The sequence below is a fragment of the Haematobia irritans genome, chromosome 1 (assembly GCF_050003625.1).
Source record: "Haematobia irritans isolate KBUSLIRL chromosome 1, ASM5000362v1, whole genome shotgun sequence".
NCBI classification, from domain to species: Eukaryota; Metazoa; Arthropoda; class Insecta; order Diptera; family Muscidae; genus Haematobia; species Haematobia irritans.
In genome coordinates, this window is record NC_134397.1 from 86,234,259 (window position 1) to 86,251,400 (window position 17,142).

At 34.1% G+C, this 17,142-nt stretch overlaps 1 protein-coding gene across 2 annotated transcripts in view; it reads left to right on the forward strand.

Moving 5' to 3' along the window:
- The window catches only part of LOC142221348 (aminopeptidase N), a 221,187-nt gene that overhangs the window by 171,192 nt on the left and 32,853 nt on the right, over positions 1-17,142 (forward strand). For both annotated transcript variants that reach the window (XM_075291056.1, XM_075291058.1), the window contains exons 7-8: positions 3,699-3,844; positions 7,784-7,934. In XM_075291056.1, the coding sequence (XP_075147171.1) occupies positions 3,699-3,844; positions 7,784-7,934 (297 nt within the window). The remainder of the gene's footprint in view (positions 1-3,698; positions 3,845-7,783; positions 7,935-17,142) is intronic.

Sequence of the window (17,142 nt, forward strand, 5' to 3'; positions counted from 1 at the left end):
TGGACCCATTAGGGACAATTTGTACAAGCGTAGAGGAAAACACACAAAGAAAAGTATATGGGCCTTTTTGGAAACGCAGTGTTACGCTACAACTGCTGCACAACTTTGATTTTGTTGCGCAGCTGCTGCCGGCCGATCAGCTGTTGCAGCTGCTTTTTTGTTGCATATTTTGTTTGCAATTTAGAATGCAAAAACATCACAAATGGAAAAGTATATAATAAATTTTATTTGTGAATTATATGACTCTTCAAATGAGTCAAAGCTATGTTATTTACCGAAAAAAGACATCTAAAGTATAAACAGCGAAATTTATTATTACTGGAGGATAGAATTCCAAAACTTTTGGGATACTTTGAAGTCGTCAATCAATATCCGGATAATTTATAATTTGGAAGAATGCTTACTTATCACTTTGAGAAATGGTTGTGTAAGCTTCCGACAAATGAGTGATCGATTTAACATAGGAATTGGCATGACCCTCAGCATTTTCTATAAAAAGCATCTGTTGCTTGAAGAAAGAAATTACATGGTCATCTGTATCCCTACAAGAACTTGTTATGGTTTCAAAACAGCAGAGAAAATCCTTTTCCTTTTGTTGTCAGGTGAAATCAGGTTTGTGTTTTTTAATTTTCCACAACTTTGCTCCAAAATACAATTTTTTTCTCCCTCCATGTCCATACCCAGCATAAACTCTCATTACCCGGTAATCTTATAGGTTAGTCTATTTAAAATTTAATAACCACTTATTAATTGACATCACTCCAGATTACGTTTACATACACATGTCCTGGGAGGAAAGTACTTCTCCCCAGGCATTCCTTTAGCCATGAAATAAGTAGTGCTTTTAAAGCAAACATATAATCACCTAATATGAAATCACTTTTTTGTAGATATACCAAAGTTTGCAAAATAACCACTTATTGCCTCAGGCAACCAAATCTCGAAAATATTGACTTCTCTAGCCTATTACAATGGATCAAAATATGGCGAGTAAAGCTGTAGTATAAACATTACTTGCATAGAAACGAACATTGTAGAAATAAACAAAAATATATTAATTCGTCTAAATAAGGTTACAATCAAATTAATTTCAGAAATAAAATAAAATAGAAATAAAAGTGTTATTTATACGTTATAATAAACCTAATAGACCACATTAGGTTCGAAACCTACTAAAGGTGGATTTTAAATTAATTTTTAATAAGGCAAATGGCAGTTGAAATCTAGTGAAGTCGATTTTGAAAATGTAATGTGAATGAGGTATAATAAAGCATTTATGTAAAACATAATATGGTAATGATCTCAGCTTAAAACCATGAATTGACTAAACTACAAGTGTAACTTAACCAACAGAGGAAAAGTATGTTTGTCAAATTTATTTGGGCAAACTCTATAGACTGCAAGATGGTTGGATGTACAGCTGGAATTACCACATTCCTCATCAACATCCTCTACTTGCAGCAAAACTATCAACAAATTATCAGAATAAATTCGGATAATTCACTCAACCCAAAGTGAACTACACTTGAACCTTCCGAAAAAAGGTTGGTAGTCGGCTTCTGCCTAAACAAATTTGCAAGCATATCTATTTTCCTTTGCCAAACTGAAATCATCGATTTGAACGTAGTTGGCAGGGTTTGTTTTTGAGCGTGCTTCCTCTGTCTTCATTCGTTTTGTTTGTTATTGTTGGTTTCTCTTCAATCATTATTGTTGTTTTTGATCTCAGCTTAAAACCATGCATTGACTAAACTACAAGTGTACACGGATGAAAAAGACTGTTTTTCATATGTTTGGCTATAAACATTATATGTTTGGAACACAAATTTTTAAACACAATATTTTTGAGTGCAAGCATATAATGTTCATAAACTAGCATAACATGTTTGGGGCATATATGTTAATATGTTAGAACATATTATGTTTGGGACATAAAATGTTTGTAAATATAATATGCTTGGATGCAAACATATATTAATTTAGAAATAGCCTATAAACATATATGTGTTTAGTAGCTTGGAGCGCTATTTAACAGGGAGCGATATTGAATTAAGTTGGTGGTTGTTGCTTGTTATTACAAAATTAACATTTTATTTTTCCTTGGGCAATTGATCAGCTACTTCTTTGATCCTTACAAACTGTGTGGTCCGCTGTTCGAATCCCCGTCCGGCAAAAGGTAAAATTAAAATAAAAAAAAATCATACAATTGAATAATTTCTTCTACAATGTTTGTATTACAGAAAAAGGTGCTAAGAACTAAAAAATCTCGTGGAAGTGAGAAAGATGTGGGGGAATATACAATTGGGCAGAAACAAAATTTTGAGCATTCAGGTCGAAAACCTATGTTGTTAGCACCTATATTACCTGTTTATTTTCATAATTCATTATGATTGTAAATATATAAATAAATAAATAAAATTTTGAGCACAATATTGTTTTGGAGAATTTTTTTTAAGCATATAATATTTTTGGGTGCAAAATGCTTCCAAACATATTATATGTTCACATAATAACATATTGTTTTTTGGAAGACAACATTATTGAATTTGGATGCAAAAATACAAAATGTTTGGAACTTAGACTACCCAAACATATATTGTTTAGACCAATATGCTTTCAAACATATTATATATTGGAAGAGATCAAACATATAAATGTTTGGGCAATACCCAAAAATATATATGCTTGAAGCAAAATATGTTTGTGAGTATATGTTACAGAAGCGATTTTTTGTGAGCGTGTAGCTTACCCAACAGAGGAAAAGTATAATCTTGCAGTCTATAAAGCTTTGCCCAAATAAATTTGACAAGCATACTTTTCCTCTATTGGTTAAGCTACACGTGTAGTTTAGTCAATGCATGGTTTTAAGCTGAGATCAAAAACAATAATAACGATTGAAGAGAAACCAACAATAACAAACAAAACGAATAAATGCTTAATTATGTGAATACCTAATGGCACCATCATTTATTCTATTTTATTAAGTCATTAACAGCCAAATGCATTAAAGTGTGAGAATATGAATTCGAAAATTACCGAGAAGTAGTTATTATTGTCATTATAAGTTAGTCTTTATAACTCACCGCAAAGTAATGCAATGTGTAATGAGGGCTTTACTCCTGGTAATGCAAATTGTAATGAGATGTGGTTACCTAGTTTTTGCTGGGTATGTGCTTTTGGAATCCACTTCAACAATAAAAAATTATTAAAATATATAGTAAATATAAACATAATATATAAAAAAAAAACAAAAATAATTGAAAATTTTAATACTTACTCGTTCTCTGCATCAGCTATTTATACTACGTGTGTTTTACTAGGCGCAACATATGTTTCAATGTTGCATTTTAGAACATTTGACGCATGCAGAGTTGCCGGAATTTGCAATTATGAATGCGCAGCAATTGCAGCGCAACACTGCGTTTCCGAGAAGGTCCTATGTTGATATCTTTATACGTTCAAAAGTTGCAGAATTATTAAAAAAAAAAAACGATTTTGAACCACTGCGCGTTGTCCCCATGAGCGTGAGTCACGAACATTTTCATGATCTACGACAATTCGTGATCTTCTTTGTTTCAAGGGATGGTGTGCGAAGTATACCGGGACAACTGTATATACAGATTAGTTTGTTAGATAGTATAAACGTTAAAACAAACTTGTTTGCTAAAAACTAAATTGTTTTTTATTTTATTTTATTCCAGGATGTCTACACAAAACTAACGATGATATACAAGCTCCTAGTAGAATATTTCAACTCCCCGCTTCCACTGAAGAAAATTGATGTACTTGCTCTTCCGGGGCTTCCTTTAATGTATCCATCGGATAATTGGGGTCTATTAATATTTAAGTAATATAAATATATATGTACTATATACATAAATTCAGATAACGTTCTCTACGTTAATTTTACGAAACATTCTTCATCATTAACTATTCTTCGTTAATTCTTTATTAAAACAACAAATTTTTCATTGATTTTCGTAATTAAATTATGTAATGCATGTCTATTAGGGTGTCCAAAACCGATTAAATTACACAAACCGAACCGGTTGTAAACGCAAAAAAATAATTCGTTCTTCCTAAACGCAATTTTAGACAAACAACCATCGTTTACCATTTGCTTTTCGCTTTAAGGAAATTTGTTTGGATAAGAAGTATATACTCTTCGTGATAAACGTTGATTGTTTTACAGGATGTGTAAACAATTTCATGAAGACTAACTCAAAACAATTTTTTTAGCTAGTTGAATCTTCCCTCAAATATTTCCCAATTCCACGAGGTTTATTTAGTTCTTAGTACTTTAAAAACGCGTTCCTATTTACCATCGCAGATTCATATTTATGTAAAAAATTTGAAGAAGGCCCAACTTCCATTATTTCTTGGGGCTATATATCTTTCCGGTCTTAAACAATTCGTATTAAGTACCATGAACATTTTCCTGTAGTTTTATTAAATTATTTGGTCTTTGTCTCTTAGTCAAATTAATAGGCACCATAATATTTTTAGCAAACTTTTAGATCTTGTTTTGTCTCTAATAATATGAAATTTTCAATTGATAAATTTGCTCATCCTATCAATTGTTCGTATTCCCACCATATCTCAATTTTGTTACAAGTTAAGTTGTATTGTTATCCAAAAGTAGATACTAATCTAGATAATGGATTTAACTTCAGTGAAGCTAACTTTGAGTTAATTATTGAGGTTATTTTGAGTATTGATTGGATGAATATATTTAGTTAAAAATCTGTTTCTGAATGCTATTATATTTCTGTTCGCATAATTAATGAACTAATGCTATCTTATGTACCTAAATTGAAACGCATGCATCATAAACTTTCTTGGTACACTCGCGGTCTTAAAATTTTAAAAAATAAATATTATAAATTATATAAAACTACCCATTTAGTGGAATATAAAAATATGCACGATCACTAACATATACGCGTGAACTCCAAAATAACTGCACGCAAAAATATAATTCTTTCCTCCCAGACGAAATTTTAGACAAACAAAGTTCGTTTCTCATTTGCTTTTCGTTGAAAGGAAGTGTATTTGGAAGAAAAGTATATACTTTTTGTGATAAAAGTTTATTCTTTTCCAGGATGTAAAAACAATTTCATAAAGACTATCTCAAAAAAAAAAATCTAGCTAATTGCATTTTCCCTCACATCTTTCTCACTTCCACGAAGTTTTTTAGTTATTACCACCTTTTTCTGTAATACAAACAATGTAGAAGAAATTATACGATTTTATAAATTTTTATTTTTTTTACCTTTCGCCTGGACGGAGAATCGAACCGCGGACCATGCAATTTGAAAGCCAACACACTATCCACTGAGCTATGTAGCCGTTATTGTCATCAATAGAAAATTACTCATATAAGTTATATTTATATAGCATAGCTTGCGGCGCCCACGAGCCGATCAAACAAAGTTTATTTAACAGAAAAATACATTACAATTGGGCACCGTGGAGCAGTGGTTGCTACGTCCGACTTGCATGCCAAGGGTCGTGGGTTCGATCCCTGCTTCGACCAAAGATTTTTTTTTTGACATATATTCTAGATATGGTCGGAAGATTCCGAAAAAATGTTCAACATTACATTCTACTATATTCAATTTTTACTATGAACTGTAAAATGTGTCTTATTAAAGACCTACAGTCAGAAAAGAACAGTGTTTGATATAAACGATGGACTGTGTTGTTGGTTCATTTTTTTTTTGGTGATAAAAGTGTCTACTTTTCGAAGCAATTCAAAAAGCTCTAACAAAAGAAAAAGTTTTCGGTACACGTTTTCCAAACGTTTTTTTCTTTGGGTGTGGATATAAAAATTTACAACTGAACAAGGAATGTTTATTTTCTGAAAACAACGCATTTATAAAAATGAACAAAAACTGAACTAAACACGGGTTTCCTCAAATTAAGTAAAATTCCCTAAAATAATAAATCTGACTTATTTTATTATAGAAAGCTTATCATATATAAGAATAAAACTTAGCATAGAAAAATATTTTAGTTTACTTGTACTAAGAATTATTCAATCCTTCCAAAACTTAATGAAACATAAGACATTTTTATCTACAGATAACCCATACCTGTCATCGCTGTAATGGATATGTCCCATAGGTTTGCGCGTGGGTTGTTTTTTTTTTTCTGTTGGAATCGTGTTGTTAGGGTATACGGAGTGTCACAAAATCTAGCGATTTAAAAAATAATAATAGTCGGCACTGGTTGGAAAAATATAAAATACATGTTGTTTTGAATTAGTGGCAAAATACCAGCAGAATAACAACCCATTCATTTGTCTTCATTTTGGAAGTTACAATTAATAGGTACATAACACAATTAATAGGTACATAACACAGACAGAATCGTTAGGCAGCAAACTTATTAAAACTTGAAGGTAGAAGTTGAGAACAGGTAACATTACATGGAAATTAGAAATAGTAAAATAATCAACTAATACTTCAAGGCCAGTCGATGCTGATTCTTAACCCATGACAGCTTATCTACGTCTTAGAGACGAATGCGTTTTATAGTTTTTCGCTCTCCTCATGAAAATGAGTAACAAAAATGTGCTTTTTTTGATACACAATAATTTTAAACAAAAATTCACAAATTTTGTCCACATGATGATAAACAATGATACGTCCCACAGACGTATGTTTATCTTAATATAGAAAAATGTTAACTAATATGTAGAATACAATCTTCCTAATTTCTACGAAAATCACATCTTTCAAACAAATAAAATTGTCGTTGGCGATATACGAAGTTCAACTTTCTTCAAAATTAGTTCATTTTAACTTAAAGAAGAGGTCACTTTTTCTGGGTGTGTCGAATTTCACATATTCTACAAAAAAGTTGTGCAACTATGGGTATCGACTATAAGCGAAAACTAATGTATAAGCATTGGTGCAATATTGGAATCACTCCAAGTCCCGGACTAACGTGTAAATTTACTCCGCCAACACAAAAAAAAATTGAACTTTCCAAAACAGCCAATTTAACTTTATTTTAGTTCATGGAATTGTTATATATGGAGAACGTTCCCTTTACTCTAATAATTTTTTACGTAAGCGAGTTAAATGAACTAAAAAACTGGAAAAAATATAAACTCCGCATGTCATTAAAGAAAGTCTTGCTATTTTGAACTTAATTTTTTCCTTCAAACTACAAAATTTTTTTAACAAGTGAACAAAATTAATCATGTCTAATAAATTTTCTTGAATTTGTCGAAAAATATTTACTTATTTTTGTGATATCGGCGTGATGTCAGCGTTTGTATTACAGTTTAGTTAAAATTTTCTAAAAATATTAAAAAGTTTCTAAAATTAACCAAATGTTTTCTTCCTGATGGGTTCACTGTTTTTTCAGTTAATGACAACCCCTCGTTAAAGGGGACATGTCCCTTTTTCCATTTTTGGTAGGTTATTGTTAGGGTGAAATATATATATGTATATTAGCACCATATAAATAATAGTTTTTGTGAAAAAATTCTAAAAATATATGTGCTTGAAGCAGCACATATAAAAATATATGTGCTTGAAGCAGAATATTATAGATGCGTTTTTTGAAGGTGTATAGGTGATTCAAGACAGACGGACAGCGTAAGGTTAGACTTCACCGATATTTCTATGCGTTACAAGCGGAATGACAAAATGTGCAACACATAATTTAATTTAAAATAGAAAATCTTCATTGCAATCAAAACATTTGAAATAGAAAACTATAGATTTAAAAAAAATGAAACGAGCAACTAACTATAACTAACTCTTCTTCACAGAGAAACCGAACTGTTCAACTATGGGTATTACCATCTGGCGCAGGAACTTATCTACCAATGGCTTGGTTCATGGATAACACCTGAATGGTGGAATGATTTACACGTTAATAAGGCCCTAACAAGTTTTCTTGCGGCAAATATTGCATTTCAGGCAAGTGAAAGTATAAACTAAAACGATACATATATATATATATAGTATGTCAAGAAAGTGTTTTAACAATACGATTAAAATTATGTTTTGTTCCAAAATTAAATATAATGAAATTTTAAAAAAATATTTTATTATGTATTTTGCAAAGTATACATATGTACACAGCATTGCTGCAAAAAATAAAATATTTTTACTTCAATTATTTCTGGAATTTGAAATGTTTGGCAATGTCAAAAGACTTTCTTGACATACTCTATAAATCGGGACAATAACTTGTCCAGAAACACACCCCCATACCATAATACTGTCCCCACTAGGATTGACGAAACCTTTTGTATTTCTTTAATTTAGACTTTTCTTTCAGCCTTCGTACTAAATTTCCACCATCCGATCCATGCATCGTAAACTTTGAGTCGTAGGAAAATATAACATATTTCCTCTGCTCCTCAGGCCATTTAAGGTATTTTTGTGAAAATTGAAGGCCCGCCCGCTAACCTATTTTTCTGGAAAATAAGTGGTTTTTGACATTTTTGTATACTCGAACTCCTATTTCTAAAGCTCTACATCTGATCGCTATGTTGATATATCGCGTTTAATTTGATTGTTTACTCCTTTAGATGATATTGTCAATTGCGAAGCCGAATGGTTTAATTCAAAATAAAATCAAAGCAATTTATTGTTAAGAATTCAGTTTAACAAAAGTAATGAAATTAATAATTAATTAATTGAAATTAAATGTCACAACGGCCTGGAGCTTATCGAGTCGTCTTCCTTCTCGGGTTTTTCACGAAAAAACTGTCCTCGTCGTCTCTAGTGTTGCCATATCATCAATTCAATCAAAAAAAGTTTTCGTAGTTGCCAAAACAGGGTGACAGTTCGGCCAAGCTGACGATAACTCGTCCTCGAGTTACATAGTGTCATCCTTCCCAGCCTCATCTTGGTACACTTCATCGACCTCAGGAAACAATGCGCACCATGGCTTCATCTTGTCGCTGCTGGCCACAGTAGAAAATTTGCGGCGATTGCGTGACGCATCTTCCAGATCTTCCAAATCCAGCTTTGCATACCTCTCTAGCAGCGGATATATTCCTAATGGCTTCCTCTCTTCGTTCGCTAGGGGTTAGACTAGCGTTATAATAGTTATCGTCGATAACTACATACAAAAGCTTGTTGCCACTGATGTCTCGTAGTTGAAAGTGAAAAATTAAATCAATTGGCGAATATTTTGTTGTAGAATTAACTGACGTGTTGATCCTCCACTGAAAATTTCGCAGTTCGTTGTCCCAATCCTTAGTGTATGGCGACGCTCGAAGATAGGAGAATATGGTCTGGTTAACTCGCTCAGCCAAACCATTTGCTCGAGGTGTTCTAACTGTTACCTTGATATGTTGGATATAATATTCCGAACAATAGCTATTAAACATGGATGATGAAAATGCCGTTCCTCGATCAGTTACAATCCGTTTCGGCAACCCCAAGACCAAGGCCAAATGATCCAGGGCCTTTATTACTGATTTAGTCTTTGTGGATCTAACAGGAAAAATTGTTGAATAACGTGTCATCGCATCGACGATCACCAGGCCCTTTCGACTCTTGATGAATGGACCCAAATGATCCATATGAATGACTTCAAATGGCACACGCGGGACATCCATTCCATACAGTTGACATTCTTTCTTTCTAGGCTCTCGGCTATAACAACACTCGATGCACGACTTCATGTAACATAATTCCTCATCGGCTTGAGCCAAAAATATTGCATTATCTTGTTGATGGTGCCGCCTATTCCTGGATGTCTAGACTCATCATGGCACTGCATAACAATCCTCCATCTCAATCCCTTTGGTATGACCAACAGATCATTGTTGTCATCGGTTATTTTCCTCCTGTACAGTATGTGTGACTTCATCATGAACGCATCACAATAATGCTTTCGGTGAGGCGAATCAATACCACCCTTTATGATAGCTACTATTTGACACAGTTCAGGATCCTGTCTTTGCATGCTGTAAATCCAATCATCGGTAGATATATCTATAGCCATCAATTTTGCTGTCACATCTTCAGGTTCAGCTTCCTCTTCAACGGGAGCTCTACTCATCTCGTCAACATGCGTCATGAGCCTTCCAGCACAATGGCAAGTGGTAAAATCATATTCGAGCAACTTCAGTAGCCAACGCGATACACGGGGAACCATTTGTGTCTTATGGCGATTTCGATTGGGAAAAAAGGTGCAACATTCTCGAAATTGATTGCCAAATATAAAGGACACTGTCATAGATTTTGGATCCTGTATCCCCCACAATATTTTGAATTAACAATAACTTTGGAATGACACTATTATTTGAGCGAAAATACAATGAGGGAAAAAGTAGTGTAACACCAGGGCAACATATTTTTTGCGAAACGAAAACGCCCTTAGTCTTCATACTTGAAATCGCAGAACAATCAGTATAAACAACAAAATGTTTCACCAGTAGGTGCATTCGGAACCTGTCACATGCCTCTACCAACGCTAGAACCTCCAGTTCATACGCATGATACCTACACTCGACCTCACTACAGATTCGACTAAAATATGCAATTGGTTTCCTGAAACCATCACCTTCCACCTGCATCAAAATTGCTGCTAATCGATGCTACCCGCTCTTGGGTCTTATTGATGTCGTAGATATCCAAAATTGGTTCATTTGTGACAGCCCGTATGAGAAATTTAAAAGCTTCTTCACATTCGTCCGACCATTCAAATTTAGCATCTTTTCTCGTCAACCTAGTTAGATGTGCTGCGATGTGGGCATAATTGGCGACGAACTTACCCAGTTAGGCCCAAAAATCTTCTAATTTCGGTTAAATTGGATGGTGTCGGGAATTTCTCTATGGCGATAGTCTTCATGCGGCCAGGTCGTATCCCATTTTCGTCGATCTCATGGCCCAAAAATGATACCCTCACGAAGAAACATTTTGATAGACGAAGCGTCAAACCTGCATTCTTAATAATACTTAGGAACTTTCCCAAATTTCGCAAACCTTCCTCGACGGTATTGGATGCAACAATTACCTCACCGACATAACTGACGACTTTGTCCCTTTCCGGCACTATAATCTTCATCATCATCCCCTGGAAAGTACAAGGCGCATTCTTGAGCCCAAAAGGCATCCTATTAAATTCGAAATGTCCATTATGTGTGATGAACGCCGTGTAACCCTTTGACCGTTCAATCTGGTAATAACCGGACATCAAGGATAGAAAAATATTTCTTATCTGCGAGTGTCGACAACACACCATCAACCGTTGGCATTGGCCATGGTTGTTTCTCAGTTACCACATTTAAAGCCCGGTAATCAACACATAATCGATCTTCGCCATTCGACTTTGGTGCTAACACAATCGGAGATGCGTATAATGATGATGACGGACGGATGATATCTAAGTCCAAAAGTTCATTTATCATTTGATCGGCCACTTGTTGTTTTGGAATCGGTATCGGATAGAGTTTTCTAACAACCGGCATGGGAGATGTTGACGAGATTTCCATCTTTACCACACTACACTTTCCTAGTTCATTCAAATTCTCACCAAAACAACCCGAATAGTTATTCAGCAATTGACCAAGTTCTCGTTTTTCCGTATTATCAAATTTATCGCTACATCGAATATCATAGTCTTTCAAGGAATATACTTGGCACTGTCCGTTTCTCATAATATCCAAATCAATCAAAATTTCACAAGCCATCTCTTTATCTCCAACAATGTAAAGATCACATTCATAGCACTGTCCATCAATTGTCAATTTGACACCAGTCGCCATTTGTGTGCACTGAAATTCACCACCCGCAAATCCTTCATTAAATTCAAAAATCTTTTTCACCGCCTAAGGTTGTTTGACAGGAGGGCTCGCAACGTATTTTCTGTCTGTTGAAACCGACACTATATCGGACACTATAATGATCTCAATTAGAGTTGTGCGTGAATTACGTGAGTCGTGAATAAAATCTGAAGCAACTCTCGTGAATGTGCGTGAATGGGACTAAAAAACAAATATGTCTTGCGTGAGTAATAAAATCGGTTCGTGAATGTGCGTGAATAAAATTTCTGAAAAACACGCTCACGAAAAAATCAAGATTTAATTCTTACTCGTATGTTAACTGAAATTGATTTAGCTTTCAAACTATATTTTATTTATGAATTTTGTTACCCTTGCTCATTCCCGGCTGGAAGATGTCGTGAGTCTCGTGAATTTGTCGTTAGTCACGTGAATTGTCGTGAATCGTGCGTGGACGCGAGTCTTTAAAAGTAGTTCGTGCGTGAGTACAGGTTTTCATTTCGTGAATGTGCGTGAGTGGCATAGGCTACCACACGTATCGTGCGTGAATACATATTGGACTTCGTGGATGTGCGTGAGTGTGAGTGAAATTTCACTCACGCGCACGCCTCTAATCTCAATAAATCCGGACATTTGGCAAATGCCATTGCTGATAGGGTTCTTCGGATAACCTCATCGTATGAACCGTTTATAATATATTTAATTATGGCTCTATCGCTCAAAGCACCACGGCGAACGAGTATGCTAGCTACTATAATAGTAATCGATTAGAGTCTCACTTCTTTTCTGATTTGTATTCATTAATTGAATATGTAAATCGGCACTATTTATTACGCACGGAAAATCGTCCAAAAATGCAAAAACAATATCATTCCAGTTTTTAAAAATTGGCTGTGCATTCATACACAAAGGAAACTAAAGGAAAAAATGTTCATAAATTTTGTTTAGCCATTTTATTTCCATTAACTTAAATTTTTATGTGAAATAATATAATTTACTTGTTTTACTAAAAAAATCCTAAACTGAAAGCAGTTAAGAATAGTTCATTAACTAGAATAAGGCATGGAATTTTAGTAATACTGTTTTCTTCGCTAAGTATAAGAATTTTCTACTGAACAAGAAAATTTTATTCACTGATAACAAAGCATTCGTAAAAATAAACAAAAACCGAACTAAAATTAAGTTTCCTCAAATTTTGTAAAATTTCTTATAAAATGACTTCCTTATCGTACATACGAATAACACTTGACATAAAAAAATATTTTAGTTCAATCGTACTAAGAAGTATTCACTCCTTTAAAAACTTAAGGAAATTTTCCTATATTTCTTTGTGTGTGGGTTGTTTTTTAGTTGAAATCGTGTTGTTATGGTATACGGAGAGATTGTTAAAAAATAATATAATAAATAACAAATAAAATATATAAAATATTTGTAATTTTAAATTAGTGAGACTTTTTTGTTGAAAATTTGTTTGTGATGGTGAATAAAGAAGGAAAACACCAACAGAATACCAACCCCTTCATTCGTCTTCATTTTGGAATCTTCAGTTATCATGTAACATTCAGTGACGCTAACCAGTTGAAAAAAAAATTGGTTTAGGATTTTTTTTATTTCTAGCTATTGAAATTGTAAAAGGAGGACCAAATCGTTAGGCAGCAACTTTTTAAAAGTAAAAGGTACAAGAAGATAACATTACATGGAAATTGGAAATAGTGGAATAATAAACTAATATTTCAAGGCCAGTCGATGCTGTTGATTGTTAATATATTAATAAAACATTTATTTTATTGAAGAAAAGATTGTCTATATAAATAAATAAAATTAGCAGTTCTAATTTGAAGTAAAAGGTTTACCACAAATATGTAAGATTTGTCCAAATGAATGAAGAAAATAGTTCAATGAAATCATTCCATATTCCAATTCAATTCAGTTAAATTTGTTCATTCTATAGTATAATGGTACATAAATATAGTAAAATGTTAACTAATATATGGAATGCATTCTACCTAATTTCTATGAAAATCATATCGTTCAAACAAATAAAAATGTCTTTGGCGCCATACGAAGTTCAACTTTCTTCACAATGAGTTCATTTTAACTTAAAGAAGCACTGAAAGGAAAATGTATGTCATGAGAACGACGACGAATTTTTCGTCAAAAATGGGCTAACGTAACATTTCATCCCGGTGATGAATTTTTCCTCATGCACTCAAAAAAAAGTGAACTCTCTATTTCACTAAAGCCATATTAACTTTATATTAGTTCATAGAATCATTATGTTTGGAAAAAGTTTATTTTAGTGAAATAATTTTTTGCGTATGTTAGTTAAATGAACTAAAAAACGGGAAAAAGTTATTCACAAATAAAGCATAAAGATTTCCTAATTTCGTATTTCTTACAAAACAGTTCATTATTTCTTTAAATTTGTAAATTTTACCAAAAATGTGTCCATTGTGAACTTCGTATGTCACTAAAGACATTCTTGCAATTTTGAACTCCAAGATTTCTCTTAAAACTACAAAATTTTCTTTAACTACTGAAAAAATTTAGTTATGTCTAATAAATTTTCTTGAATTTGTCGAAAAATATTTACTTATTTTTGCCATATCGGAGTGATGCCAGCGCTTGTAATACCGTTTAGTTAAAATTTTCTAAAAAAGTTCAAAATTTTCTAAAATTAATCGAAAGTTATCTTTCCTGGTGGGTTCACTGTTTTTTCAGTGTGGCGATGAATTTTAATTCATCGCTGTGACGAACATATTGACATCCCATTGATCGCTATATTACGTCTAGGTGATGAAACTATTTCATTTATGCGATTATGTGTTTCATATCTGCGATTATTCCATTTCATCCATGCGATGATGAAATTCTTCAAAAGTACGATTCTCCTTCGTCGTCGCTACAAAAGCGCTTTTCCAAAATTTGACGTAATCCATTCATCAATATGATGAAAACCGTTCATACATTTAATGTAATATATTAATCAATATAAGTCAATTTTGTGGTAAGGGCGGAAATGTTCGCAATGTAAAGAATTGATATTATAGAGTGGACGAATATAATAATATCCGTCTGAATGAAAATGCCTCCGTTTTCGTCGAGGTTGATGAATACACTCATTTTATTTTTAATTTTTCTTTCTTACTTGCTATCTTACAAACTATTTCTTAACTTAGTCCCACACTACTTTCTCTTATCATGCCATAAGAGAACATATATCCTGGAAATCCCATACATTAAACTATAGGTAGCATAAATATCGTAACGTATACACAAAAGATAATACACACATGGAAAATCAATAAGGATGTTTGAGCTATTCACCCAATATCTACAATTCTACCTGCTATAGACAAATCTGGTATACAGTACAGATAGCACCATGTGTTTGCTTACGATCAATGATGTTTGAGAAATTCAAACATTCTGCGAGGCCCCAAAGTGAAATGTGGATCGCTTTCCAAGAATCTTTTAGGATAAGAGGTGTGGTGTGAAAGATGTGTTATCGGCACAACTTGTTGACGGGCATCTTGAATATCAGCATAATTAATACACCCTGACGTTCCTGCATGTTAGCGAAAGCCCTCAAACCATAACATTCGTCGTTTTCCTCTTTTCCACCTTTCTTTCTGAGTGCTTCATCCTCCACCGTTTTAATCGTGCCTGGTATCATTTGCACACAGTAACCTCCTCCTTCAGATGCATTTAGCATTTTAGCATACAATTATTCACTGCTAGGCATTTTTTGTAACTTCGTCCGTTTCTTAGATGTTTTTATAGCGTAGTCTTGTTCTCCTCTTCGTTCTTCTTCGTCGTTGATCTATCGTGTCAGTATAAATCAACTCTCCGTTATTGTTTCTTCGCTCTCCTATCGTACTTTTGTTTTCGCTTCTTCGTACTTCTCCTTTTCGTTATCGCTATCATCTTCGTTATCGTCTTCGGTATCTTCTTCGTTATTTTCCTCGTTATCGGCTTCGTTCTCCTCCTCGTAATCGTCTTCGTTATGCTGTTCGCTATCTTCCTCGTTATCGTCTTCGTTATCGGCTTCGTAACCGTCTTCGCTATCTTCTTCGTAATCGTCTTCATAATCTTCCTCGTTGTCTTCTATTTGCTCCTCGTAATCGTCTTCGTTATGCTCTTCGCTACCGGCTTCGCTATCTTCTTCGTAATCTTCTTCGTTGTCTTCTATTTGACTTTTTCCTCTCTCGTTTGTCCACGGAGTTTCTTCGTAGAGGGATTGTTTTCTGCTTCATTCTACTCTTTAATGTAGAACACCTTTCGCTGGTCCATTCTTTCTTACGAAAGGTTCGAAGGACCAAAAATGAATGAAAATGCCTCCGTTTTCGTAGAGGTTGATGAATACACTCATTTTATTTTTAATTTTTCTTTCTTACTTGCTATCTTACAAACTATTTCTTAACCTAGTCCCACACTACTTTCTCTTATCATGCCATAAGAGAACATATATCCTGGAAATCCCATACATTAAACTATAGGTAGCATAAATATCGTAACGTATACACAAAAGATAATACGCACATGGAAAATCAATAAGGATGTTTGAGCTATTCACCCAATATCTACAATTCTACCTGTTATAGACATATCTGGTATACAGTACAGATAGCACCATGTGTTAGTTCTTCAACCGTCGAACTGAACGGACGTGTTTTTTAATAGCGGAGTATTTCATCGTAATTAGTACTTATTACGAATTTCACGTGTGGTGGAAATAATAAACCACCATGCAGCGAAATTCAAAGTCATCCACTGGGTTGCTAACTTCAGGGCCCAGTGGACGGGTAACGACTGAAGTTATAAATTTGGGCATCGACCAAGAGTCAGGCCCAATTAGTCGACCTGTAGACGGGTCGACTGGCGGTGACACTTTGGCAAGTCGAACCTTTTCTAAGGTGACGACATCAAAAGGAGGCAATCCCTCTCGAAAGAGATTCAAGGAACGAAGAAATGCTTTGTTTATCCTAAAGAAATTAGGATCAGTCGACCCAAGCACGTTGTCGGCTAAGCAAAGCGATTCCTTAAAATGGGCTCAAGGAATTCTTGAAGCTGGAAAAAGGGAACGATCACCGGATGAGCTGCCATCCTCTAAACGGGATCAAAGATCGTTTGCCTCAGTTGCAAAAAACAGCCTTGTGATGGCTATTATTAATAAAGGAGCATTGGACGGTATGATTCCAAGGCAAAAATGGGGGGAAATTGAGAACGCGATGTCTGGTGTCTACTCAGAGGTGCGAAAAAAGTTTCCCGGACCAAGTCCTCGACGGCAAGATGCTGGATGGTATCAAGGACGATATAAGTTAATAGCTTTTGCAGACCAGAGGTCTATGGATTGCTTTAAAGCTGCATTGATGCTAATTGGT